Raw genomic sequence first — 25,379 nt, 5'->3', positions numbered from 1 at the left:
TAATAAATTATTTAAATGCTAATTTCAATTATATTTTAAATATTTACCCGTTTTTTCTTCTATATTTCATATTATTTCATTCTATATTTACATTTTATTTAATTTTTACATTTAAAATATAACGATACGATGAAAATTTTTAAAATTTAATTTAATTTTTAAATTTAAAATTTAATCATTTAAAATATTTTTGGAATAAAATCTGATAATAATTAATTTACTATATTAATTCATAAATAAATATAAACATGATTCAATATATATGTATATTTCAAAACTTGATGAAGTAAGTAAAAAGCGCAGACGCAACTAGAGTATTCTAAACGGGTGGTAGTACGAAGTTTACTAGTAATCAATGGCGTAACATAGCTTAAAACTTGAAGATCATTAGTGTAGACAGTATTGAATTTAACTGTATTAAAAATTATTACATTAACCTGGATCTTATAATGTTGTGTTTCATTATTATCAAATAATCGCGTATTTAAAAAAAACTATTTTTTGATAAGTGTAATAACAATTATATATTATTTTTAATTTGAAAAGTAATATATTTTTTAAACACTGTAAAATACAATTTCTGTGTTAACTATTGTATTATTAGATTTCCTTAATACGGCAGCCATAAAACATTTTAATTTAAAGAATTGTTGAAGCAACAAAAAATGAAACAATTATGTGATATAATTACAATAAAATTAAAATGATAATGTATATAATATATAATAAGTGGATCAAATATAAAATATGCTATTATAATCTTCAATGAAAAATGTAAAGAAGGTATGTTATATTTTGTGATTTAAAGAAATTTGTTTATAAAATAATACATATTTAATATATATTAAATGTAATAAAATAATAAATTATAATATTAATCTACATTTTTATATATTATTTACAATAAAAGATTATTACAATAAAAGATTTCTTTATAATAATAAATTTCTTTATATTCTTTTAAAAATTATAATATTTGAAATAATATTTTATAAAAGATATTAAAATGATATAATTTAATATTTTTCTTTTTAAATTTAAAGAAATTTAAAATAAATATTTATATAATTTTGTACATAAATAATATTATTTATAAATACATTGATATAAAATTTTTCTTATTTTTTTTAATATAATATAAATGATTCATTATATATTAAAAATAAGAAATTATTTTAAAATATTTATAAAAATATTTTAAAGAATTTGTTTTAAAATAATTATTTATATAATTGACTTTTAAAATAAATATTTTAAAATTTATTGATGAAAAAATAGCAAATAAATTTAAGTTAAACTTATATTTCTTAAAATTTTAATATTAAAAAGAATATATATCAATATTTTTACATCTTTTGTAATAGAATATTTTATTATATCATATTTAAAATATGATTCATATAAACAATTATTAATATGAAATGAAATTATATTTTCATATAATATAACAATAACAAATATTACATGTTTCAAAGAATAAATAAACCTAAATATGGGTAGTAGAGGAATTGGGGATATTCCAACAATATTTCATCCCCAGCAGACTTACACACCAAATATTATTCTTGGTGATAATCAGCAAAATCATGGCTCTCATAATACTAGTCAAGTTACTCATGACAATTCTGGTAAGTATTAATTATTCACACACACATACGCGCGCGCGTTGTTAATCCTTTGTGCCAATCTTGTATAATTCTAAAAATAATGTTTTAGAATGTTTCAGTTATGTTATTAATATTAAAATTTTTTGGATCATCATAATCAGAAGCTAAAATTAAAATTTAGATTTTATAATACAATTATTTCTTTTTTAATATTTTTTTTGAATTTTAAAAAAAATTTTATAATAAAATTAATTTTTGTAGTTGATTTTAATATAAAAAAATAAAAAATTTCTTTTCTTTCTCCTCTTTTTTTTCAAAATTTATAATTAATAATTAATAATTATATAATAATTAAAAAATTAAATGATATTAATTTTAAAAAATTATTTATATATTTTTTTCAAAAACTTATGTATATTTTTGTTCAATATTCTTTAATTTGAATATATGCTATGATTCAATGATTCTACGATTAATATTATTTATTACTTGATAATTATGAAAATTAGCATTAATAATATAATGATAATAATAATAGTAATAATAAAAAATTTTATTTGAATTATATAATTCCTAAATATTTAGGCTGTGAACAACAACAGGGATGTAGCGTCAGTGGTGGTTGTGGTGATTCCGTACCAAGTTGTCGTCCCTTGGAGACAAGTGGTAGCGGAATCGCTTCTGGGGGAACTGGAGATAATCAAGGACATAATACTAGTCAAACTCAAGTTCAATCCCATGTGACAGTACCGCCAGTTACTTATCAACAAAGACCCAATTCTTTATCTGCTTGTTACGCATCTTGTTGTGCCGAATCTGCGAAAAAGGTTTAATTTTCAATAATATCTATATATTTTATTATTGATAATCTAAAAGAAAATAGAAAATTATGTTTTATATAATTTCAAAAATTCTTATTTTTAAAAATTAAGCTTATTTTTTCTTTTTTAAAGTACAAACTTTGTAATCATTTTATTTCTTTGTATAATTTTTCGAATTCTAATTTTTAAAATTAATAATATTTTTATTTTAAAATCCAAAGTTTAATAATATAATCATATAATTTATTATGTATAACATATTTCTTTTATATATTATTTTATATTTATTAAAAATATATAATATATTATCTATTCGTATGCTAATTTCAGATATATTTTGGAGTGTGCGTCACAATATGTGTTACAGCAAGTTGGGTCGGTGCAACACATTGTATTAAATATTTATATTTTCACAAACACGAAATTTCTACTTATTCACCGTTTTCTAACTCATCTATTACAGGACATCATCAGCATGTAAATAAAATCTTTAAATTATATTTAAATAAATAAGATTTATTAAACAGTATTTCTATAAAATAAATTATAATTAATTATAGTTATATTTATACATAAATTTGATAAAAATTTAGATCTATTTATTTCGATTTATTTTATAATTATTTTAGTAATTGACTTTAATTATTAATTTAATACTTAATAAACAATATATAAAAAATATAAAAAATATATATATATAAATAATATATAAAACATCATTTATTATATAACAATTTTATAAAAATCTTTTATAATTTTTTCGTTTTACGAATAAGACATAAAATCTTAATTTAACTTAATTTTAACTTAATTAAACATTATTTTAAAATTTTTTTTTTAATTTTTAGATAAATTCGATATTATTTTATTTTTTAATAATAATTTTAATTTAACTTTATTTATGTTATATATTATTCTTTTTTTCTAGTTTATTTTTTTTATTCTGAGATTTACATTTTATAATATTTTTAAAATATAAACAATATATTGCAAATAATTCATTGGTTTAAAATAAAAAAATGAAGAAATAGCATTTGTTCTTTTAGAAATCTTCTTTTCAAAATAAATGTATAAATTGCAATTGATATAATGATTAATACAAATGTTGATATTAATTATAAATAATATAAATTATATTAAATTATATTAAAAATTTAATAAAAATATAAAAATAATATTAATTTTTAATATTATTTAATTAATTATTTTATTTTAAATAAAATTTATTATCCGAATACATTCTACATAACATTCTTAATATCTTTCATAGTTTCTTTCATATCTTTCTTTTTTTAGGTGATTCCATATAATGCTCCATTCTTTACAACTTGGTTTTGTACGAATTGGGAAATTCTTTACTTCCCAGTTTATTTTCTTTGCCAATCTGCAAGAATTAAATGTAATACTCCATCCGAAATAATTGCAGAAAGTTTACGAGGTTTTCGTGACAAAGGATTTACCGGTGGTCGTTTCTTAATTAGATGTAGTCTTTTTTGTGGACTTTGGGTAGTTACAAATTATATGTATATTTATTCACTTAGAATATTATTAGCTACCGATGTAATGGCACTTTTTGCAACAAACGTATCTTGTGTATATTTATTATCGTGGGTTATTCTTCATGAACAATTTGTTGGAGTAAGGGTGAGCAGCATTTACAAAATTTTTAATGTATCTTTAATTATTAATTATTGTATTTATGAATAAATCTATTACAGATAGTAGCAGTCATTTTATGCAATACTGGAATTGCACTTTTAGCATATATGGATGGCATAACTGGAAGTCCAACTTTAGGAGGTGTTGTTTTAGCAACATCGGCAGCGGCTGGTTCAGCAGTTTATAAGGTAAAAATCAATGTTTTTAGATCTTTATTATTTCAAGATTTCTTGCGCGTGGTCCAAGCATGCTTGTTACTCATTTCATTAAATATTATTCGAATATTTCTTAAGTTTTTTCTCAAATACGATCATAATTGTTTTAAAACAATGTTTTAAAAAAAATAATAACTGTTTAATTAATTATATTTGAATATAATAAAATATAATAAAAATAACAAGATAACAAGCAAAGATAAGGCGCGCTAAATAATTGGAGTGATAAAGATTAAGATTATAATATAATTTATATCTTATATTAATATTGTTTAAATATTATTAATATATCAATATTAAATATATCAAAATAATGGATCTTGTAAAAGCCATAATATAATGTTAAATTAGGTGCTGTTTAAGAAAGTCATAGGAGAAACAACATTTGGTCAAATGTCTTTATTCTTTTCACTTATTGGATTGTGCAATGCAGCATTATTATGGCCAATTTGTTTAGCTCTTTACTTTTCGGGAGCAGAAAGCATACAATGGGGACGATTACCATGGACGGCATTACTTTCGGCAAGCATTTTGCATTTAAGTTAGTATTTCACTTAACATTAATTATGAAGAATTCAAAAAAAGAGATTAAAATTATATTTTGTTATTATTTAGTTGCAAACATGCTTGGTAACTTCAGTATTGCTTTGACCTATGACCTATTCATTACATTAGGATTGATTACCGCTGTACCTGTATCCGCAGGTACGGTAAAAATATAACTTTATTAATTTAATTTATAATAATCATATTTAATAATTGTATTTAATAATATCATTGTATTACAGCATTGGATGTTCTTTTATACGGAGCTCATTTTATGGGCATGAAATTGGCAGGAATGATTTTTATAGCAGTTGGTTTCTTTCTCGTGATGTTTCCAGATAATTGGCCAGATTATATAACCAGATTACTCCGGTATGCACTTTAAATATAATTTTTATATATAATTTTTTATGGTATGTTTATAAATGAATTTTAGTTTTTAGTTCTGTAGATATTCTAAGCGTCCTATATTTGTTACCTTTTTACATACACGTGTGTGCGCGTGTATATATATATATATATATATACACATATACACATATATACATATTTATATATTTCTTCTTTCCATTTTTGCAAGAATATTAAAATGTCGTTTATCTTATTTTGCACCATAGAGGCAGTGTAGTCTCACTGATGTAGGATATGCTTGATATATAAAAATGGCCTATAAATATCTAATTTTTCTATTATTCACTTTTGTATTTGAATTTCTTTGAAGCATATCTAAATTTATATTTCACTTTGTGAATAGCTTTTAATAAAAAAGACAATCTATTTTTAAATTATGCAATTATAATACGTTTGTATATAACATTTTAATATTATGCATTAAAATTATCACGTGTATTGCTTCTGCTATCACATTAATTCTGTCAATAATTTTAAAAAAGTTGAAATATTTATAAATAAATAATATGTTTTTATATTAAAATCTTATTATGTTATATTTTCATTGATGATAATATATTTTTTTTTAAAACGCTGTACGTGCGTTCACATGTATAGGTAAATTTGAAAGACTGATTTGGTCTAATCAAAATATTTTTTTATGCTGCTTAATTAAAATATTAATTAAAAATGTGTGATAGTTCATATAATGATTTTATATTTTTGCTGTGTAGAAAAAATTCAAACCAGAGAGTAGACATTTTCTTTGCCATTTAGAGGTACTTGTGTATTTCATGAATTAACAAAAATGAAAAATGGCATTGATATTATTTTGCAGGATGCCTGGAATATGCAACAGGTTTAAAGTATAATTAAAAAAATATCTTTTATATACAAGATAAATATTTCATGATTACGTCATATATCGAATAAATAGTTTTTATTCGTAGAAATAATAGACTTACATGTTACAAAGCTCAAAGTTTATGCAATAATTTAAAATTGCTATCTTGTTAATGCAGCTTTTAAATATGTGCAAATTGTAAAAATATATAGTAGTTAGAATATATACAATTTGCTAATTACTAAAAATATAAAAATTAATGTACAACATAATGAAAAATTAAATGCACATAAATTTGTTGAATGAAAACTACTATTATTATTATAAAATATTACTATTATTAGTATAAAATATTTATAAAAATATTTAATTTATTTATTTCTACATACAAAAATTCAATTTTTAAAAACTAAATTATTTACAGTCTAATCATTTTATCAATTAATAATTAATTTGAATAGATTATCATTCAAAATTTAATTTAAAATATTTTTTGCTATTAATTAAAAAATTCAATTAAAAGCTATAATTTTTTTATTTTGCATTATAAAAAAATAATTAATATTGAATTTTAATTTATAAAACAAAAAGATATTTTTATTTATATTTGATTTTTATTCGATTATAAAATTTTATTGTTTTTTATAAAATTTATCTTAATCTTTGATTTATTTTATATATTAATATATTAACTACCAAAACATTTGAGAATAAAACCTAATATATTATATTCTGTCTTTTGTAATCGAAAAAGGACTTTTAAGTTTTCATTATAATTAATGATCTTTTATGTATCTTTTATGTATCTTTTTCTTTTTAGAGAAAAAAATAAAATTTAAAAAAAAATTATAAACATACTAATAAATTATATATATATATATATAAAATAAAGCAATAAAATTAAAATAATAAAATTAAATAAAATAATTTAATAAATTTAGTTTAATTTAATTCAATTTAAAAAATAGTAAATAAAATAAAACCAATTAAAATATAATATGTAAAATAAATTATGAAAAGACAAAAAATCTTTCTAATATTTTGTTTTTTTTTTTCTTTTATTTTAATTTATTTTTTCGCATCTTTTTCCATTCGCTCACTTATTTAGATATTTCTAATGTTATAATTTTAAATTATTCCATTATACATTATTAAATTATAATACTTTTTAATATTTTTAATATTAGAAATAATGATGATAACACATCAACAAGAAATAATTGCATTTGTACTCGTATTAAAAAATTCAATATATAATAGAATATGCGAAATATTATTATATTTATAATAATTATTTTTTAATATATTGAAATAAATATAATTAATATTATAATTAATATAAATATATATTTTATTTGTTCGCATATATTAAATATTTGTTCTAATCAATTAATTCATGTTATTAAAAAATAAATATATATAATGTTTCATAAATCATTTTATCTAAATTTTAATACGAATCATTAATTTTAGATATGTTTTTTCTTACAATGTCTTATCAATGGAAAAAAAAGAAGGCAAAGTAAAATGTATAAGAATTATAAATATAAGCAAAAAAAATTTCTCATAAATGAAATTTTGTTTATACATATAATTGATTCTACGTTTTGCACAATATATAATAAAATTTAATATATACATTTACAAGAAATATTGAAATATTTTGAATTTAAAAAGAAATGAAAAATTGTTAATTGTAAAATATTTTTGATGGATTTAATTTTTATAAAATTTAAATTTAAATTTTAAAAAAATTTTAAAAATAATTTAATTTAATTTTATTTATTAGTAATAAAATTTCAATTTTTTTTTTAATTTAATTTTAAACGTTAAAAATGCAATTTACTTGAATAATTATATATTCAAAATTTATTAATGTTATTTTCAATATATGAATTAGAACATTCAATTCAATTACATAAGAAAATACAAAAAAATTGCTTGAGCTGCTTGTTGTGTTTGTGATTCAACGTCAACATTTCATCACTCGCTTCCCAACAATCAGGATTATATGCTGTTACAGAAACGTAGTCCTCATGAGTCACAGTTCGAGGTAAGAAAAAACATCGCCTTCGTTTTATATGTTACTTACATCGAAAATTCATCTGTATTATTATTCATGTTAATCATTATATTAATATATAATTAATATATATTATATTAATATAATATATATATTACTTATTATATAACTTATAATAAACTTATAGTAAATTTAATATATACATATAATAAACTTAAACATATATTACACAAAAAATTATTTATAATTATTAAATAATAAATAAAATAAGCATTATTATTAATAATTACTATATTAAATTGGATATGACATTGCTAAATTATATCTTTCAAATATCTAATAAACGCAAGTTATAATTAATAAATTATTTTTTTTTTAATTCAATAAAATATAAAATAATTAAAAAAATATGATTGAACTATTATTAATTACTAAATATTACTCTTAAAATTTTAATGTGTATATATATATGTATATTTTTTTTTTAATTTTTAAAATTTTCAGATGAATTTTCTTCAAATGACAAATATAACGAAATGCATGATATATCATGCATGATGTTATGATACGTTTAATATCTATCTCTGTATCTATGAAATTATATGTGCTTCTTTTTTTCTTTTAAATAAAAAGCATGTACATTTGTCACATTTATACATATGTTATAGTTTTAATTTTTATTCTAATCTTAATGTATTATATTTTTTATTAAATACTAAATTTTTTTCTGAAATAAAATAATAAAAAAAATAATACAAATAAATCAATATAGATTTAATTTATTGTTTTATATATTATTGAAAAAAATATCTGTTAAATAAAAAAATTTTTCGTTCGTTAAATTTTCCATTCGATATTTTCTTATGATATTGAATATGATATGACTTAATCAACGTAAAAATTTTATAAATACAAATTGCATCTTTGAAATATAATAACTTCATAATTGAAATATAATAATTTTTATATTGTCTTTTTTCTATAAATATAAATTAAATAAAATTAAAAATTTATATTTATATATAATTGTAATATAATTCATTCATTAAATAAATTAAAATAAATATTACATGAAAATTTAAACATTTAAATTTAGATTAAACTTTAATTAATGGTGCTGAAATATTTATATTCTTTTATATTTCTAGGTATATGTATAGATATTCATATAAAGAGTTAAGAAATGATTTTAACTAATGAAATTCATTGCAAAACTTTAAGCCAATGAGTTTCAATATCAAAGGCAAACATTTTTTGAATTCAAATCTATCAAAATCTATAAAAGACATAAAAAAAAAATTCAAAATTTTTATGATTAAAATTTAGTCTTGATTTATATACGTATATGATGTTTTTCAAATCGATAGAAAATAAAATAAAATGAAAGAATAAATTCTTTCTAGATTAACGAATTATTTATAATTTCCTTTAATGATGCATACAAATCATGTAAAAAATAATATACTGCAACATAAAAAAAAAAGGATAAAGCTAAAACCACTGTCGAAAGAAGCCGTCTACAGGTCCTTGCAGGAAATAACGAAAATATTGATGAAAGGGATTAATATACGCAGTACCACGGGTGGACAACAGCGAAGGGGCACTTTTGCTAGAAGCCGGTATTCCTCAATTCAACAACGGCAATATCGGCTACGAAGTTACGGTGTTTCATCGGCATACGGTGATGGCCAAATGTTACTACCAATGAACAGCAGTAACAGCAATCAAGTTAATAGCAACCAGTCAAGCAGCGAGATACCGATGACAACGAGTGCGAATCTGACACATCGACACATTAACTCGTCCCAGCAGAACAACATGGGTTCCGAATCCCAACGTCGCCGAATCCCTATTTCCATTACGACCTCAACCTTGACTCCGATTTCAACTTCCATCATGACAACTACCTCAACTTCGACCTCGACCTCAACCTCGATCACAACCTCGACCGCGACGAATAATCATCAACGTTCCCATCCTCTTGGCCTTCAGAATTAATGACAAGGTATGGCTGAATATTAAAAGTCACGAATCGAGGTTCTAAATTTATGTGAAATTACATCGAAAAGAATTATTAATATTTTCGCAATCAATTTCGTCGATAGGTTCATCTTTCTCTTTATGTTTCTTTTTTTTTTATTTTTCATATCGTTATAAAAATTAATTCCACAAAATGTCCAAACAAATAAAAAAAAAATAAAATTAAAAAAAGAAATTAAACAATATGAAAGTTTATTTCATTTCGTAAAAATTATGTTCAACGACATTCAAATAGTAATGTTTTATATGCAATTAATTAAAATACGATTTAAATGAACAATTCAAATTATAAATATATTTATACATATTATTATATCAACCTTTAATTAAATATCATTTATCTAATCGATTTATTATCTTGCAAAAGAATCATTCTAAATACAATTGAAATAAAATATATTAATTTATATCTCCTATTTTTATTTTCAGGTTATTGAAAAATATAAAAAATGTAAATTCTGTAATTTTTTCTATAAATTTATAATTTTTTATTTAATATTAACTTTTACGAAGAAAAATGAAATGTAGAAACAATAATGTAATATAATTTTTTTATGAAATCAAGTATTGTTTCTTATTTAAATTTTTCAGCAAACAATTGGCAAAACTTGGCAAAAAATTAAATAATAAAAAAAATAGTATGTCTATTATTGGATTTGAATAATTTTTCATATTAATCATAAATTTTATATAATTATATTAAATATGTGTTTGTATACACACATATATATATATATTTTCTTTTCATATATGTTCAATATATTTCATCATACATGTTAAATATATCACATTGAATATGGAATGTAATTCTTTTAACTTGACGACTTCAAATTACTTGCAATTTACTCGTTGTATGATGATATCGTAGTATTAAATATTTTAATGTATATTTGTTTTAGTTAATTTTTTACTATTCAATTAATTTATTTTTGTTGTAGCCATATAAAAAATATTATTATAAATTCAATTATCTATTAGTTGAACTTGTATTATATAAATTATGTAATTAAGAATTTTTAATTTTATAGTAAATGCTAATAGTAAATACTATAGTAAATAATCAACGTTTAAATTTAGATAAACTTTATACATTTTCTGTTCTCAGAAAACGGTCCAATTTTCATCTGTCATCGTATCGAGATCTGCATGGAAGAAACCTTGAATATCGTACACAGTTTTGTCGGTGGTTTCATTTATTAAATTAATATTTACTGTTAGTACATAGTTCGAAATATCATTTGAAATAACATTTATTTTACAGGTACTTTGGTACTCGATATCTTTGGCTTTTATGTGTACGTTTTTCACTTAGCTTTTAATATTATTTTTCTTGTTTCATATTTTTCTTTTAGAAATCTTATTGAACAAATACTGATAATAATAATTTATATGCATCGCTGTTCTTTTCATTTAATCGTGTAATTTTTATCAAAGCGATTTTATTATGCAATGAAAAACTGTGAGTACTTTAATGTTGTCGAGTTAGATCGTTTTATATTTTAATATTTTACATAACGAAGTTTTAATCCAATAAAGATATTTGCCTTTGTATTATGTATAAATATGTAGGTATCATATACATAATCATCATATACAAAATACAATCGATATCCAAAAATTTAAGAAATGATTCTTCGAGTTAAAATAAAACGAAAATCAAGAATTTGCTTTTTTTTTAGTTAATAACATTAAAAAATATCAAATATGAACAATTCAAAAAATATGAACAAAAAAAAAAGATTATCAAAATTTCTTTGTGAAAGAGAAATAGAAATGATAAAACATAATTTTATTATAACATATAATATTTATTATAACGTACAATTTTATATAATGTATTTTATTGTATTCTATTATTAAAGATCTTGCTCTATTTTAATAATATAATACAATAAAATTTTTTTTTTACAAAAGAAATTTCAAATCATCGTAAGAATATAATGATTTTCAAATTCAATAATGGATAATAATTTATCTCATATAAATTATAGAATTACTATAACTTGAGAATTATTATTTTTCATTTCTTAAACTATTGTATATTTGTTCATGTAAAAAAAAATTATACACATCCAGAATTATTTTTAAATTTATTTTATTTTTAATTTTTAAATCTCAATAATTAAGAAACAAAACGGAAAATGTAATTTTTATAATCTTGATTTTCGACTTATTTTGGAAAATTTTTTAATTCATTTTTTAAATTTTTGCATATCTGTAATTGAATCGTTTGTGAATTTTGAAATGTTAATTTTTGGTAGATTGTATTTTTACCAAAATTACTATTATTATTATTATTTAGTACATGCAATGACATGCCTGCATTTAAGAATGACTGGAAACTTTTCCTGTAGCTAGATAATTTTGTTAGTATTTCTTTCTCCTATTCTTTAATGTAATATTTAGATGTAATTTAATGGAATGAGAAATCATGACTAATGTTGCTTGGCGTTTCGCGTAACAATTTTCTTTTTTTAAATTTAGTTTACATCGTAACATATTATTAAAATTTGTGGATACTTCTATTAATATTTTTCTATATTTAAAAAATCTTTTCTTTTAACTTATTAATTAGTTAATACCTTACATTTTTTTATTGAAAAATATTATATATAATATTATATATTTCATTTAATTAGTAAAATTTTTAAATATATTAAAGATTGACATATAAATGAAATATATTATAAAGATATTAACAAATTAATAATTTTCTACAAAAATGTCTGAAACATTATCAATATAATTCAATTCAGTATTTTTTTTATTTCTTCTTTGAACGAAAAAACAAACCGCAAATTTTAAAATTAAAGAAAAGTGTAAAGCTATTTTTGTAGAAATTTTCTATAATTCATATTAAATTACGAAAATTTTGTTCAAATTATATGAGATAATTAGAAAATTTCTACAATTTAGCCGTGCTAAAAAAAGAAAGAAAACATAATATTTGCATGCAAATGAAGATGTTATTTAGAAAGCCAGAAAATGAATAATCTAAGATTTAATTACAGATGGAGCAGAAGACATGGACATGGAGTATCAGGAGGTACGCAACGTGATGTAATTGATTATCGCACTGGCTATATAAAATCACATCTTCGTTCTCCTTCAGGAAGAGTTCGGTGACTACGTGTACTATCATTTCAGGTAGAATTAATTTGCCAAAATAGTAATGTGTGGACCTTCGAAATGTTTACATTTCAATTTTAAAAATCTCAAAAAAATATTGATAATAAATACAAAAGTCTCGAGGAATAAAAATTTTTATTTTAAAATCATAATTACATTAAAAATTGTATTCCAATTTATTCGTCGTATTTGGTCTAAATATTTATTTTAATTTATATTGTTATTTTCAAAATTTTTAATTTTTTTTTTCAATAATTCTAAAATAAATATTATATTATAATTCAATTAAATTATTTACTTATATTCAATGAATCTTTTTTCACTAAAAAAAATTCAATGAATTTTTTTTCAAATTCTAAGATATTATTTATTAAATTTTTAATCAAAATATGCATTTACAATCAACAAATATTATTAACAATAAATTATTAAATTATTAAATTGAATATATAATTTGAAAAATTTCTCTTTAAGATAATATATAGATTTTATCTTTGATAACTATCATATACACATATCTCTAAGAAATTTATTACTAAAAAGTATTAAGTATTTTTTAATATTGACAATTATGATAAAATTCATTCATGATTTTCGATTTTAATAATATTTTTATTTTCAAAATTATACGTGATACTTCTTTCATATTCTTTTATGAAAGAAGATATATATATAAGATAGAATATTATATTATATGTGTATATATATATATATATATATATAAAGTATAATGCATATATGTTTTATATCATAAAAAAGAGGAATATTATGATATTGAACAATCATATCTTTATAGTCAATAATAAATTAAAAATAAGATATACTATAATTAATCAAATAATTTAGATTTTTATTGATATTATAATTAAAAAATATAGTATAATAAATAAGTTTCATTTAAATTTCTCTTTTTAGAAAAGAAACGTGATGTACAATAAAAATAATAGATATATTAAGTTTTTATTTCTTAATTATATTTAAATTTTAATATTATTTATAGTATTCAGAAATTAAAAATAAGAGAAATAAAATACTTTAAAGATAATTAAACTAGAAGAAAAACTAAGAAAGAAAAACAATATGTAAATTAGCTTGAAAGGGAAAATAAAACAATCTTAGAATTTAATTATATAGATTATCTATTTAGAACTATTAATATAAAATATTTAGAAATCATTCCTATCGTGTTATCCACATCAAGTAGAGATTAAATATTAACTTTTTATCTCGATAATTTTCCTTTTATTCATAATAAAAATTCTCTTGAATATTTTACATTCAAAGAAATGCAAAAATTTTCATTTTTTTAGAAGCTTTCTATCAATATTAGTGTAATATAATCAAGATTAGTCTAGAAATAAGTAATTCATATATATAATATAAAGACAATCAAATATGATAACAATGAATGAAATAGGTAATAAAAAGATTTTAATTTAATATATTTAGTCATAATCTTATAAAATGCAATCTTATAAAATTATTATTTTATTATATATATATATATATATATTTTATTATCTAAATTAATACAATGTTTTAATACAATTAGTTAATCTTAATTGATTAAATAAAAAATAAATGTTCTTTAGTAAAATGTTCTTATCAACAAATTATATTAAATTGCGAATTTTTGGTTTGTGTTATCAAAAGAATAAAATATTCGCTCAATTAAATTATATATATTATGTATAATATATCAGTTAGTCTATTTTGTAATAGTATAGATATGAACTTTACTTCCATTTAAAAATTATTTATTTTTAATAACTAAAATTAAAATATAAATTATAAAATATAAAATATAAATATAAATATTAAAAAATTATAATATAATTTTGCATGATTTTATTTAGAATTTATGCAATATATGACAGTGATTTATAAAACTGCTTGAACGCATTCTATTAAATAATAAAAATATTTAGTTAGATTAGATAAATTTAAAAAAACAATATTATAACATTTTATGTTTTATAATAATATTATTTTTAAAATTTAAATTTAACATAAAAATTTATTTATTATTTATTATTATTAGTATTATTTAAAGTTTTAGTGATATGTATTCGAATATTTTTTTGAATATTTTTTTTACTATATGAAACAAAGTATGTAAGTACTTAAAAGTACTACATATCAGAAATACTATATATCAGAGGACTACTTATTAGATATGTATGTCATATTTAATATTAATATTCATTCATAAAATTAATATCCATTTTCTAGAGAATTTAATTATATTAAAGTCTATTAAAAATTATAGATCTCAAAAATTTTTAAACTTTTATATTATATATATGATAAACAAAATTATATACTAAACTATTATTATAGTATTATTATTCCTATATTTTATTTACTCTTTTAAATAATCAAATCTCTGTTAAATAAAATCTAATATGAAATTACATTATAATATTTGTATGTATTTATTTGATCATATTTAAATAATATATCAAATTTATATAAACTTTTTTCCAATTTTGTTTGATTAAAAATTATTAATATCCAATATAGATTGTATAAATATTTTTAAAAACGAAAAATTAGCAAATAAAAATAAATAATAACACTTATGATAATAAAGAAAAAGAAAAAGTATTAAACTATACAAATTTTAATTATTATTATTTAATATTATTTAAAAATAAATAATTTTGTAATTGTTTTTGTCTTAAATATATATGTACATCATGTAATTTATGTATTATTTGACATATAGCGATTTCAAAATTTTCTTAAAGTTCCTGAAAAATTTTTGGAAGTAAATTGTGCATATTTAGATGTATTTAATCAAAGTATACAAAATTATAATAAATCTTCATGTTTAGTAAGAAGAATTATTTATATAATAAATTTACTAATAAAAAAATTTAAAATATGAACAATTATACAAATATACAATAAGTTGTCATTATTATTTATAAAATTGTCATCATTACTTGTTTCAAATTAAATTAACTATATATTTAGCTCAAATAAAATATTTTGTAATTTATAATGCATATGGTCAATTATACAAATCATTAAATATTCTATATAAAAAAATATAATTGTATCTATATAAAAAAATATAATTGTATCTATATAAAAAAAATATAATTGTAGAGTATTTATTACATATATGTATATACAGCATAGCTTTAGTTAATTTGAAGTTAATGTTTAAAAAATTACAAATATCATATGTTACATATGTCAATAAAAACATTCAATTTATTAGAATATAATCGATATATTGACATCCAATTTTAACAAATAATTTACAAATATTTTAACATTTCATATGAAATTGTTTATCAAGTTACTTATTAATTTTACGAATTGGATGGATTGGATGATTTATGTCAGATAAATCAGGTGGATTCTTCTCGTAATAACTAATTTCTTGCATACCTTTTACGGCGATTTCCCATAATTCTGGATGCTTCTGTTTAAAATTGTTATACCATTTTTCTAAGTAAGACCATGTATTTAATTTAAAATCGATAGCTTCTAGACACATAGTTGCAGTAATTAAGGGGAAATCGGCGATAGTCAGTGTATCTATTAAATAAATGTAATAATTTAATTGTTATGTAATAATATAAATGATACGAAACGAAAGATGTTAAACTATCTCTTTTTGTAAATCAGTATTATTAAAAAGTATTGTTTGTTTTTACGAATAAGAAAATAAATTTCTTAAATCAATTAAATTTTTGTACATTCATTTAAACATTTTTAATAATGTCTATTTTAGGAACGTTTCATATTAAAAATTAAAATACTTACTACCCGCAGCATATTCTGAATCTTCGCGTTGTAGATATGTATTAAAAATATCTAAAGCCATTTTCATTTTTTTCAAACCCAGAGAAGTTCTTTCATAATCAAAGAATATTGGAGCCATCTATACAAATATTTTAATAAAAATTAATTCAAAAATATTACTAAATAATTGCATATTCAATTTTTTTAAAAATAATGTAACAAATATGACATAAGAAGAAAGAGCTTAAAATGTTACATTTTTATTTTTATAGAAAAGCAATTTTAAAATTTAAAAATTCAAATATTGTAAGTCAATGGTATTTTCAAAACATTTTAATCTTAATTAAATACGATATTTCTTTCGTCTTATTAAAAAATTTTTAAAAAATTAGTGAAAAATACAAGACTAATAAATTTCGCAAAATAAAAAAAATAAAGAATTTTAAATGATTATACATATGTTGATCAAATATAGGAAAAGTTTTTAATCATGTTTCAATAAATAACTCCGATATTTTGATTGCATTATATTTATAATTGTATTATTAAATTATATTGAATATCATACAATCTTAATACAAATAAATGTATGATATATGAATGAATCAATATAAGAACTTATAAGTGTAATATTATATTGTACTAATAATTATGTTTATTATTACTCACCACGTATTCAGAAATATTACGATAATATATAGCCAAATTAAAACACAATCGATGATTAATTATTGCACGGGCTTTTGGATCCTTCGGATATAATTTTCCCATTGTATCGTATTTATCACCAAGATATTGTAGAATGGCATTGCTTAAATATATACGTATTTAATGAAATAAAGTAAAAAAAGAAAAAATGTATTAAAAAAAAAAATAATGTAAATTTTATCTGTTCTTTTAATTCATTATATTTAAATTAAATATATATTTATAGTCCTAGACAAAATAATAATATATGTGTATTTATATATATATTTTTATTTATTCATTAATATATATAACAAAAATATATCTGATACGCGTGTATCTTCATATCCATATATTATATATAATATATATATATATAAAAATATACACTTTTGATTAACATTTTTAGAATTTTTTTTCATTTTCAATGAAACTTCTATATGCATTTGACATATATATAAATTTTAATCTATTTTGATATTTAATACATTATTATTTTGTTCAGAATTATATTATCATAGATATGTATCATTATATTAATATATCGTATTTATATTAATTTACAAACGATATTAATTTTTAATATAAATAATATTAAGTTTTATAGAAATCATTTGTATAAAATAAAAAAAAGTATTTAATTTATTAATCTTTTTTTTTTAATTAGAATAATGAAATTTATTTTAATTTATAAATACCTTTCTCCCATTACAAGATCATCATCAATTAAAATAGGTATCTCTTTCTGTGGATTTAACTATAAAAATGATTACACGTATTAAATATTATATTACAAAATGTAATAAAATATTTATAAATTATTAAAATAAAAATACTTGTGTATATTTATCTGTCATATGTTCTCCCTTGTTAAAATTTACATCGATTAATTCATATTGAATATTTAAAGCTTTTAAAGCTTGACGACAAGCAAGAGATGGTGGTCCATCAGAAACGCTATAAAGTTTCATTATAGATCTAAAATAAAATATATTTAATATATGATTTTATTATTAATAAAATAAGAATTTAAATTTTTATATTTATTATTTATATTTTACAAATAATTTTTAAATTTCAATATGATAAAAATATATCGATTTATCTTAAATTAAAAAATTAAACAATTTTATCTTAAATTTAAAAATTTTTAAGATTTCATATCATTTTATTAAAATTTTAATAAATTTTAATTTTATTTAAATATTATCGTATATTTTTAATTTATCATTTTTTTATTTCGATAGATATATATAATAATATTAAATCGAAATAATATCAAGAGTATTAAGAAATAAAAATAAATTATTGATGTTCATTAAAAATTAGTATTTTGCACAAATCAAAAAAAATATTTTTATATTTAATTTTTCTTTTTGCGTTTTATTTTACATATCAATTTTTGTATTAGTATTAGTATTTATAATATATAATATTTGTATTAATATTTCATATTATATTTCAATCACTATAATATATTTAATTTAAAAAAAAAAGAAATTAACGTATATGTATTATAAATTTAAAAAAAAATAATACTTACTTGAAAAAATCTAATTGATAATAATTCAGGAAACAAAGTCGTGTAGTATTTGAACATAACTGTACTGATATTTTATAGCATAAAGTTCCTTTCTCTTTACAGTTTCTCAAGGTCTTGATGTTAATGATAACCTATTAATTTATAGGATGGTAATTATAGGATGATAACTTAAATTATAATATATATACAATAATATTTAAATATTCCATATGCTGATTGTCCAGATTAACTAATATATATATTTATATTTATAATAATATAATCTTTTATTTAATAATATATTAATATTATTAATTTTTTAAATATTTAACATTTTAAATATTAATGATTTATTTTAATATTGTTAAATAAGCAAATATTTTTATCATTGGTATGTGATGGTACTTTGAAAGAATTTGAAAAAACAAAAAATATAACTTTTAAGAATATATTTTACTTGATAATAAATCATAAGTCTTTTCAATTAAATATTTTAATCATATATTAAAATATATATGCGTTCTAATATATGCTACATGTTATAAAAAAATCTTATTTTTGGAAGTAGAAAAATTTGTATTGATATTTATATTTGTTATTTTTTCTTGAATTATATTATTCTAATGTAAAATTTTTAACAATAATTCTAGATATATATTGAATTGAAAATGTTTTATATTTTCAAAAAGATTTATATTGTTTAAATTAAAAATTTAAATGCAACTTATTTTTAAAAAAGAATGAAAGAATGATTAATTGGTATCCTATATTTCCTTTTTAATAATGCGCAGAAAACAAGGATAGCAAATAATAGAAGAAGAACAAAGATAAATTAAAAATTGTGAAATCACCATCTCTAGATTTCCATAAATGAAACTAATTAGATAAATAGAGAAAATAATAAAGAAAGAAAGAAAATAAAGAAAGAAAGAACAGAAATAAAAAAAAAGAATTGAGTATTAATATATTTTGCGCTAAATTTATGCACTCTAATTAATCTGATTAACCTTATTATTTTCTAAAATAATAATACAAAAGAATAATTATATATATATATATATAAAATATACCAAGCATATATATAAATGATGTGCATATATAAATACATATAATAGAAATATATTGTACCTGTGTCCTAAAAATTATATAGATTATTGATAATTATATAGATTGAAGTTTGATTTCATTTATTAGAATACACATATATATTTAGATAAATCTAAATATCTAAATTTTTTTTTAAATTTTATATGGTTTTATCAATATCTTTCAGATTTTCAAATTTGTTATCAAAATATTTTACGTTAGAAAAAATATATTAATAAATTTAGTATATAAAGTTTAAAAACTACATTATCACTGATTATCATATATAAATTTCGCTTTTATTATTTAAAATTATGATAAAAAATTATTCGTTTTAATATTGAAATACAATGATTTATATTATATACAATTTTTTTATCATAAATATTAAATTTTAGCAATGATTTATCCTTTTTTTTTAGTGTTGATTTTTTTTCTCATCTCTCTTACCGCATTTTCATTGGTTCTAATGTATATAGTATCTTTTTCCAATGATTCTTAATAATGATTGGCTGTTTTATGTTATTCTAAATATAAGATATTTCATCTCTATATAAATATATTCATAGGTTTACAAACTGAATCTATTTACAATTCTATTATTCTATCATTTATTCAGTGCCGCGTGGATGTAACGTGTTTCGACATTTATTTTATTGAATAAATATTTAATTTATAATATATAACTATAAATAAATATGTCAGTACCTGATAAAGTATTGATGCGAAAAATTAAGAAACGAGAAAAAAAGAAATTTGAAATTTTAAAAAAGCGAGAAAAAGAAATACAAAATGGTAAATGTATATAATAGAATATAATTGAATATTTAACCTATTATAACTTATTCTTACATAAAATTATTAATATTAATTTATTAAAAGGTGAAACTACAATTGAAAACTCAGAAAATAATATTCAAGAAAATAAAGTAAATGATCTAAATGAATTAAAACGATATAATACAGAAGAAAATGAATCAATAAAAAGTAAGTTAAAATAATTATTTAAAATTTATTATGAATTTTTATTAACATTTTAATAATTGTCCAAAAATATATGTTACGTTTATATTAATATAATTTATTATATTTATATTATGTTATAGAGAAAAGAAAAAAAATAAAAAATGATAGAATATTACAAGATGATATTAGTTGTACCACAAAAGATTGTATTGATTATGCAAATAAAAATTCTACAATAAAAAATAATATTGATAATATAACTGTAAATTGTAAGTATATATATATATATATATATTTTATATGGATAATTATGTGTATATTATTTTGATTTATTTTTATATATTGTAGTACCTGGATCTACAGTGGGCTTAAAAATAGCAAATGATACCAATTTCAAAGTATTAGAAGAAACAGTTTGTGAAAATACTTTAAAAGCAATAAAAGATATGAGTTTTACAAATATGACAGAAATACAAGCAAAAGCTATTCCCCCTTTATTAGAAGGAAGAGATCTTGTTGGTGCTGCAAAAACAGGATCTGGAAAAACTTTAGCATTTTTAATACCGGCTATTGAATTAATTTATAAATTAAAATTTATGCCTCGTAATGGTATATGAATAAGGAAAATATTTATAATATATTTATTACAATTATTATTAATATTAATATTATTATTATTATTATTATTATTAATATAATATTAATATTATTAATATATTACATTATTATTTATAGGTACTGGTTGTGTAATTATATCTCCAACACGAGAATTATCTATGCAAACATTTGGAGTTTTAAAAGAATTAATGAAATATCATCATCATACATATGGTTTATTAATGGGAGGTGCTAATAGACAAACAGAAGCTCAAAAACTTTCAAAAGGAATTAATATTGTTGTAGCTACACCTGGTAGATTATTGGATCATTTACAAAATACTCCAGACTTTTTGTACAAAAATCTTCAATGTCTTGTTATTGATGAAGCTGATCGTATTTTAGATATTGGTTTTGAAGAAGAACTTAAGCAAATTATTAATATTTTACCAAGTTAGTTTAATATATTTTAAACATAAATAATAACAATAATAAGAAATATATGATTAATTATAAAATATTTTGTTATAGAAAAAAGACAAACAATGTTGTTCAGTGCAACACAAACTAAAAAGACAGAAATGTTAATGACTTTAGCTTTAAAAAAAGAACCAATTTATGTTGGTGTTGATGATGATAAAGAAAAGGCAACAGTAGAAGGTTTAGAACAAGGTTATGTTGTATGTCCCAGTGAAAAAAGATTTTTACTTTTATTCACTTTCTTGAAAAAGAACAGAAAGAAAAAAATCATGGTTTTCTTCAGTTCATGCATGTCAGTTAAATATCATCATGAACTTTTAAATTACATTGATTTACCAGTATTGAGTATACATGTATGGTCATATAATATAAAAAGTTTGCACTTAACATAAAAAATAAGATTTTTATATTATATATTTAATTATTTAATAGGGAAAACAAAAACAGACAAAAAGAACAACAACATTTTTTCAATTCTGTAATGCTTCTTCTGGTATTCTTCTCTGTACTGATGTAGCTGCACGTGGTCTTGATATACCAGCTGTTGATTGGATTGTACAATATGATCCCCCAGATGATCCCAAAGTAAATTTCTTATAACATATAAAATTTTAAAATTCATATATAAGTTCAAAATAAATCGTTTATATATCATATGAAAAGCTGATAATGCTAATATAAAATGAATATTGTTTTAGGAATATATTCATCGTGTAGGTAGAACAGCTCGTGGAGAAGGTAGCAGTGGCCATGCTTTACTTATTTTAAGACCAGAAGAACTTGGCTTTCTTCGTTATCTTAAACAAGCTAAAATACCTGTGAATGAGTTTGATTTTTCATGGAATAAAATTGCTGATATTCAATTACAAGTAAGTATATAAATTTTCTTTTCTAAGAATTCTCTATAATAATAAAGTAATATATAATTATATTATAATATATAATTATATTACTTTATTATTAAATATTATAATTAAATACTTTTAAAATTTGAAAAATTTTAAATATTTGTTACATTCGTTATTTTATTAAACTTTTTTTCTAATTAATTTTTCTATTTAATTCTGGTAAATTTTCTTTTATTACTATGAGATTAAATAAGTTTTCTTAGAAAGTCGATTTTAAAATAATATTTTAATATACTTCAAAACAATATAATACTTCAAAACAATATAAAAAAGTACATATAAATATAAATTTTAATATTTTCATAATATTTCCAATTTTTTATTTAGTTCTTTTATTTAGATTTTGTTTTAAATTAATTGCAAATGAAATATATTTCTTAAATCAATTAATATTTATTATTTATATTTATTGTTTAAATTTATTGTCATTTAATGTTAAATTAAAAATTTCTTATGTTTAAATATTTAAAAAATTTTATAAATTTATTATAATTATATATTTATTATGATATATATTATATATATATTATATATTTATTTAACAACAATTTTTATTTTCTTATATGCTAATTGTGACTATTTAAATTTTATTATATTAAATTATTTATTATATTTTATTATATTAAAATAAATAAATTGCTTTTTATCTTTTTAGCTTGAAAAATTGGTTTCCAAGAATTATTTCCTTAATATGTCAGCAAAAGAAGCATTTAAAGCATATGTGAGAGCATATGACTCTCATCATTTGAAACAAATTTTTAACATTGAAACATTGGACTTAGTAAAAGTTGCAAAATCTTTTGGATTTGTTGTTCCTCCAGCTGTGGATTTAAGTATCCTTTTTAACGTTATACATAATTATTAATAATTTAAATTTTAGATTTTATTTAATTCTAATTATTATATTTATTATGTCTTTATAGAAAATTAAATTTATTTATATGAAATATTGAAAATATTTTATTTCTTATATTTATAGAGTTTTTAAACTACAGAAAATCTCTTGTTTATTATTTATATAAATTTTTATATGGATTTTGTTTTTTTTGTGTTTTTATATTATAATAATTATAAAAAAAGGTTTTTTTCTTAACATCGTATTATTTAGAAGTGGGAATTAGTAAAAATTCACGTCCACGAAAAAGATTAGGTGAAGGTGGTTATGGATACTTCAAAAACATGAACAATTTAAATTCAGAAAAACAATTACAACGCAGTAAAACTTATCGTTTAATAAATAAACATACAAAAGATAATCGACAATTTGTTAGATAACTATTTATATAAATATTTCTAGTAAAATTAAATAATTTTTATAAATATTTTACGATTTTTGTTTATACATTTATAATAATTTAAAAATCGATAATTATTTTACAAAAACAATTTTATAAAATTTTATAAAATTCAATCCTTTTTACAATATACATAAATTACATATAAATTAGCATTTAAATTTAATTTACAGTTTAATTTTGATGTTTAATAATAAATAATTTTATAAAGAAATAACAAAACTAAAAAGTATCTAATGACTAGTAAGAAATGACAAGAGAAATATTTTATAATGTGCGACACCTACGCTATTTCTCAGTAGGACCATGTATGGTACATGTTGTATGACGTCAACGCTACTTTACATTATCAATACACGTAGGCGTGTTGGATATGGCGCAAAAGGTAACGCTCGTGGAACGCTAAGGTGGCAGACTTTAATATCGATCGTTATTTTTGAATATATCTTTATAGATTATTACTTATAAAATTGTCCACTTTTTAGATATATAAATACATAAATATATGTATGTTTTTGGAATTTATAAACATAATATATTAACTAACTAAATATTATATATTAATATTATATATTAAATATTAATATATAAATATTATTAATTAAATATTAAATATTATATATTAATTAAACATTAAAAAACAATATATTGATATATTATATATGATTTGTAACATAATCAATGTTAATATAAAAACAGATATCAATTAAAAATTTTTAAATTGTTTTTATAAAATTAAAAAAAATTGATTTTTTGTATTGAAAATTTAATCAAATTATCCATAAAAAAATATTTTTTTTAAATA

At 18.8% G+C, this 25,379-nt stretch overlaps 3 protein-coding genes across 20 annotated transcripts; 2 read left to right on the top strand and 1 right to left on the bottom strand.

The window, feature by feature from the left end:
• Positions 1-257: 257 nt before the first annotated feature.
• Positions 258-13,561, top strand: LOC108003427 (solute carrier family 35 member F3). Of its 11 annotated transcripts, none has more exons than XM_062073789.1 (13): positions 258-783; positions 1,476-1,628; positions 2,193-2,434; positions 2,759-2,905; positions 3,725-4,072; positions 4,147-4,275; positions 4,654-4,843; positions 4,918-5,007; positions 5,091-5,220; positions 11,251-11,328; positions 11,407-11,440; positions 13,157-13,191; positions 13,258-13,561. In XM_062073789.1, the coding sequence occupies exons 2-13, from the start codon at positions 1,493-1,495 to the stop codon at positions 13,313-13,315; spliced, it is 1,617 nt and encodes a 538-aa protein (XP_061929773.1). In that variant the 5' UTR covers positions 258-783; positions 1,476-1,492; the 3' UTR covers positions 13,316-13,561. The 11 variants fall into 11 exon arrangements, with proteins under 11 accessions (XP_061929773.1, XP_061929771.1, XP_061929776.1 ...); XM_062073787.1 differs by lacking the exons at positions 11,251-11,328; positions 11,407-11,440 and adding exons at positions 8,106-8,135; positions 9,680-10,110; XM_062073792.1 differs by lacking the exon at positions 11,407-11,440.
• A 2,934-nt stretch (positions 13,562-16,495) lies between these two features.
• On the bottom strand, positions 16,496-20,578 carry LOC108003372 (glutathione S-transferase 1-1). Of its 6 annotated transcripts, none has more exons than XM_062073803.1 (7): positions 20,371-20,392; positions 19,264-19,394; positions 18,557-18,698; positions 18,419-18,477; positions 17,703-17,844; positions 17,055-17,172; positions 16,496-16,826 (listed from the first exon to the last, which is right to left on the bottom strand). In XM_062073803.1, the coding sequence occupies exons 3-7, from the start codon at positions 18,689-18,691 to the stop codon at positions 16,585-16,587; spliced, it is 696 nt and encodes a 231-aa protein (XP_061929787.1). In that variant the 5' UTR covers positions 18,692-18,698; positions 19,264-19,394; positions 20,371-20,392; the 3' UTR covers positions 16,496-16,584. The 6 variants fall into 6 exon arrangements, with proteins under 6 accessions (XP_061929787.1, XP_061929784.1, XP_061929783.1 ...); XM_062073800.1 differs by having other exon boundaries at positions 20,313-20,373; XM_062073799.1 differs by lacking the exon at positions 20,371-20,392 and adding an exon at positions 20,094-20,303.
• Positions 20,579-20,929: 351 nt separating this feature from the next.
• LOC108003371 (probable ATP-dependent RNA helicase pitchoune) lies at positions 20,930-24,601 on the top strand. Of its 3 annotated transcripts, none has more exons than XM_062073796.1 (10): positions 20,930-21,123; positions 21,211-21,315; positions 21,435-21,563; positions 21,643-21,903; positions 22,030-22,344; positions 22,423-22,724; positions 22,804-22,956; positions 23,070-23,240; positions 23,935-24,112; positions 24,388-24,601. In XM_062073796.1, exons 1-10 carry the CDS (start codon positions 21,027-21,029, stop codon positions 24,552-24,554), a joined length of 1,878 nt encoding a protein of 625 aa, XP_061929780.1. In that variant the 5' UTR covers positions 20,930-21,026; the 3' UTR covers positions 24,555-24,601. The 3 variants fall into 3 exon arrangements, with proteins under 3 accessions (XP_061929780.1, XP_061929782.1, XP_061929781.1); XM_062073798.1 differs by having other exon boundaries at positions 24,381-24,601; XM_062073797.1 differs by having other exon boundaries at positions 24,360-24,601.
• Positions 24,602-25,379: the final 778 nt, after the last annotated feature.

The sequence above is a fragment of the Apis cerana genome, linkage group LG4, assembly GCF_029169275.1.
Source record: "Apis cerana isolate GH-2021 linkage group LG4, AcerK_1.0, whole genome shotgun sequence".
Lineage (NCBI taxonomy): Eukaryota > Metazoa > Arthropoda > Insecta > Hymenoptera > Apidae > Apis > Apis cerana.
Note: the sequence above shows the minus strand (reverse complement) of the source record. Positions and strands in the feature narration are given on the sequence as shown.

Excerpts from the sequence above, each read along its gene's own strand:
- LOC108003427 (XM_062073785.1), top strand. The coding sequence starts at position 1,493 with ATGGGTAGTAGAGGAATTGGGGATATTCCAACAATATTTCATCCCCAG. Across the intron at positions 2,906-3,724 it reads TTACAGGACATCATCAGCAT|GTGATTCCATATAATGCTCC; the intron begins GTAAATAAAATC and ends TTCTTTTTTTAG. Across the intron at positions 4,844-4,917 it reads GGCAAGCATTTTGCATTTAA|TTGCAAACATGCTTGGTAAC; the intron begins GTTAGTATTTCA and ends GTTATTATTTAG.
- LOC108003371 (XM_062073796.1), top strand. The coding sequence starts at position 21,027 with ATGTCAGTACCTGATAAAGTATTGATGCGAAAAATTAAGAAACGAGAA. Across the intron at positions 21,904-22,029 it reads AAAATTTATGCCTCGTAATG|GTACTGGTTGTGTAATTATA; the intron begins GTATATGAATAA and ends TATTATTTATAG. Across the intron at positions 22,725-22,803 it reads TACCAGTATTGAGTATACAT|GGAAAACAAAAACAGACAAA; the intron begins GTATGGTCATAT and ends ATTATTTAATAG.
- LOC108003372 (XM_062073799.1), bottom strand. Across the intron at positions 17,173-17,702 it reads GTAATATTTCTGAATACGTG|ATGGCTCCAATATTCTTTGA; the intron begins GTGAGTAATAAT and ends ATATTTGTATAG. Across the intron at positions 16,827-17,054 it reads TTCAGAATATGCTGCGGGTA|ATACACTGACTATCGCCGAT; the intron begins GTAAGTATTTTA and ends TTTATTTAATAG.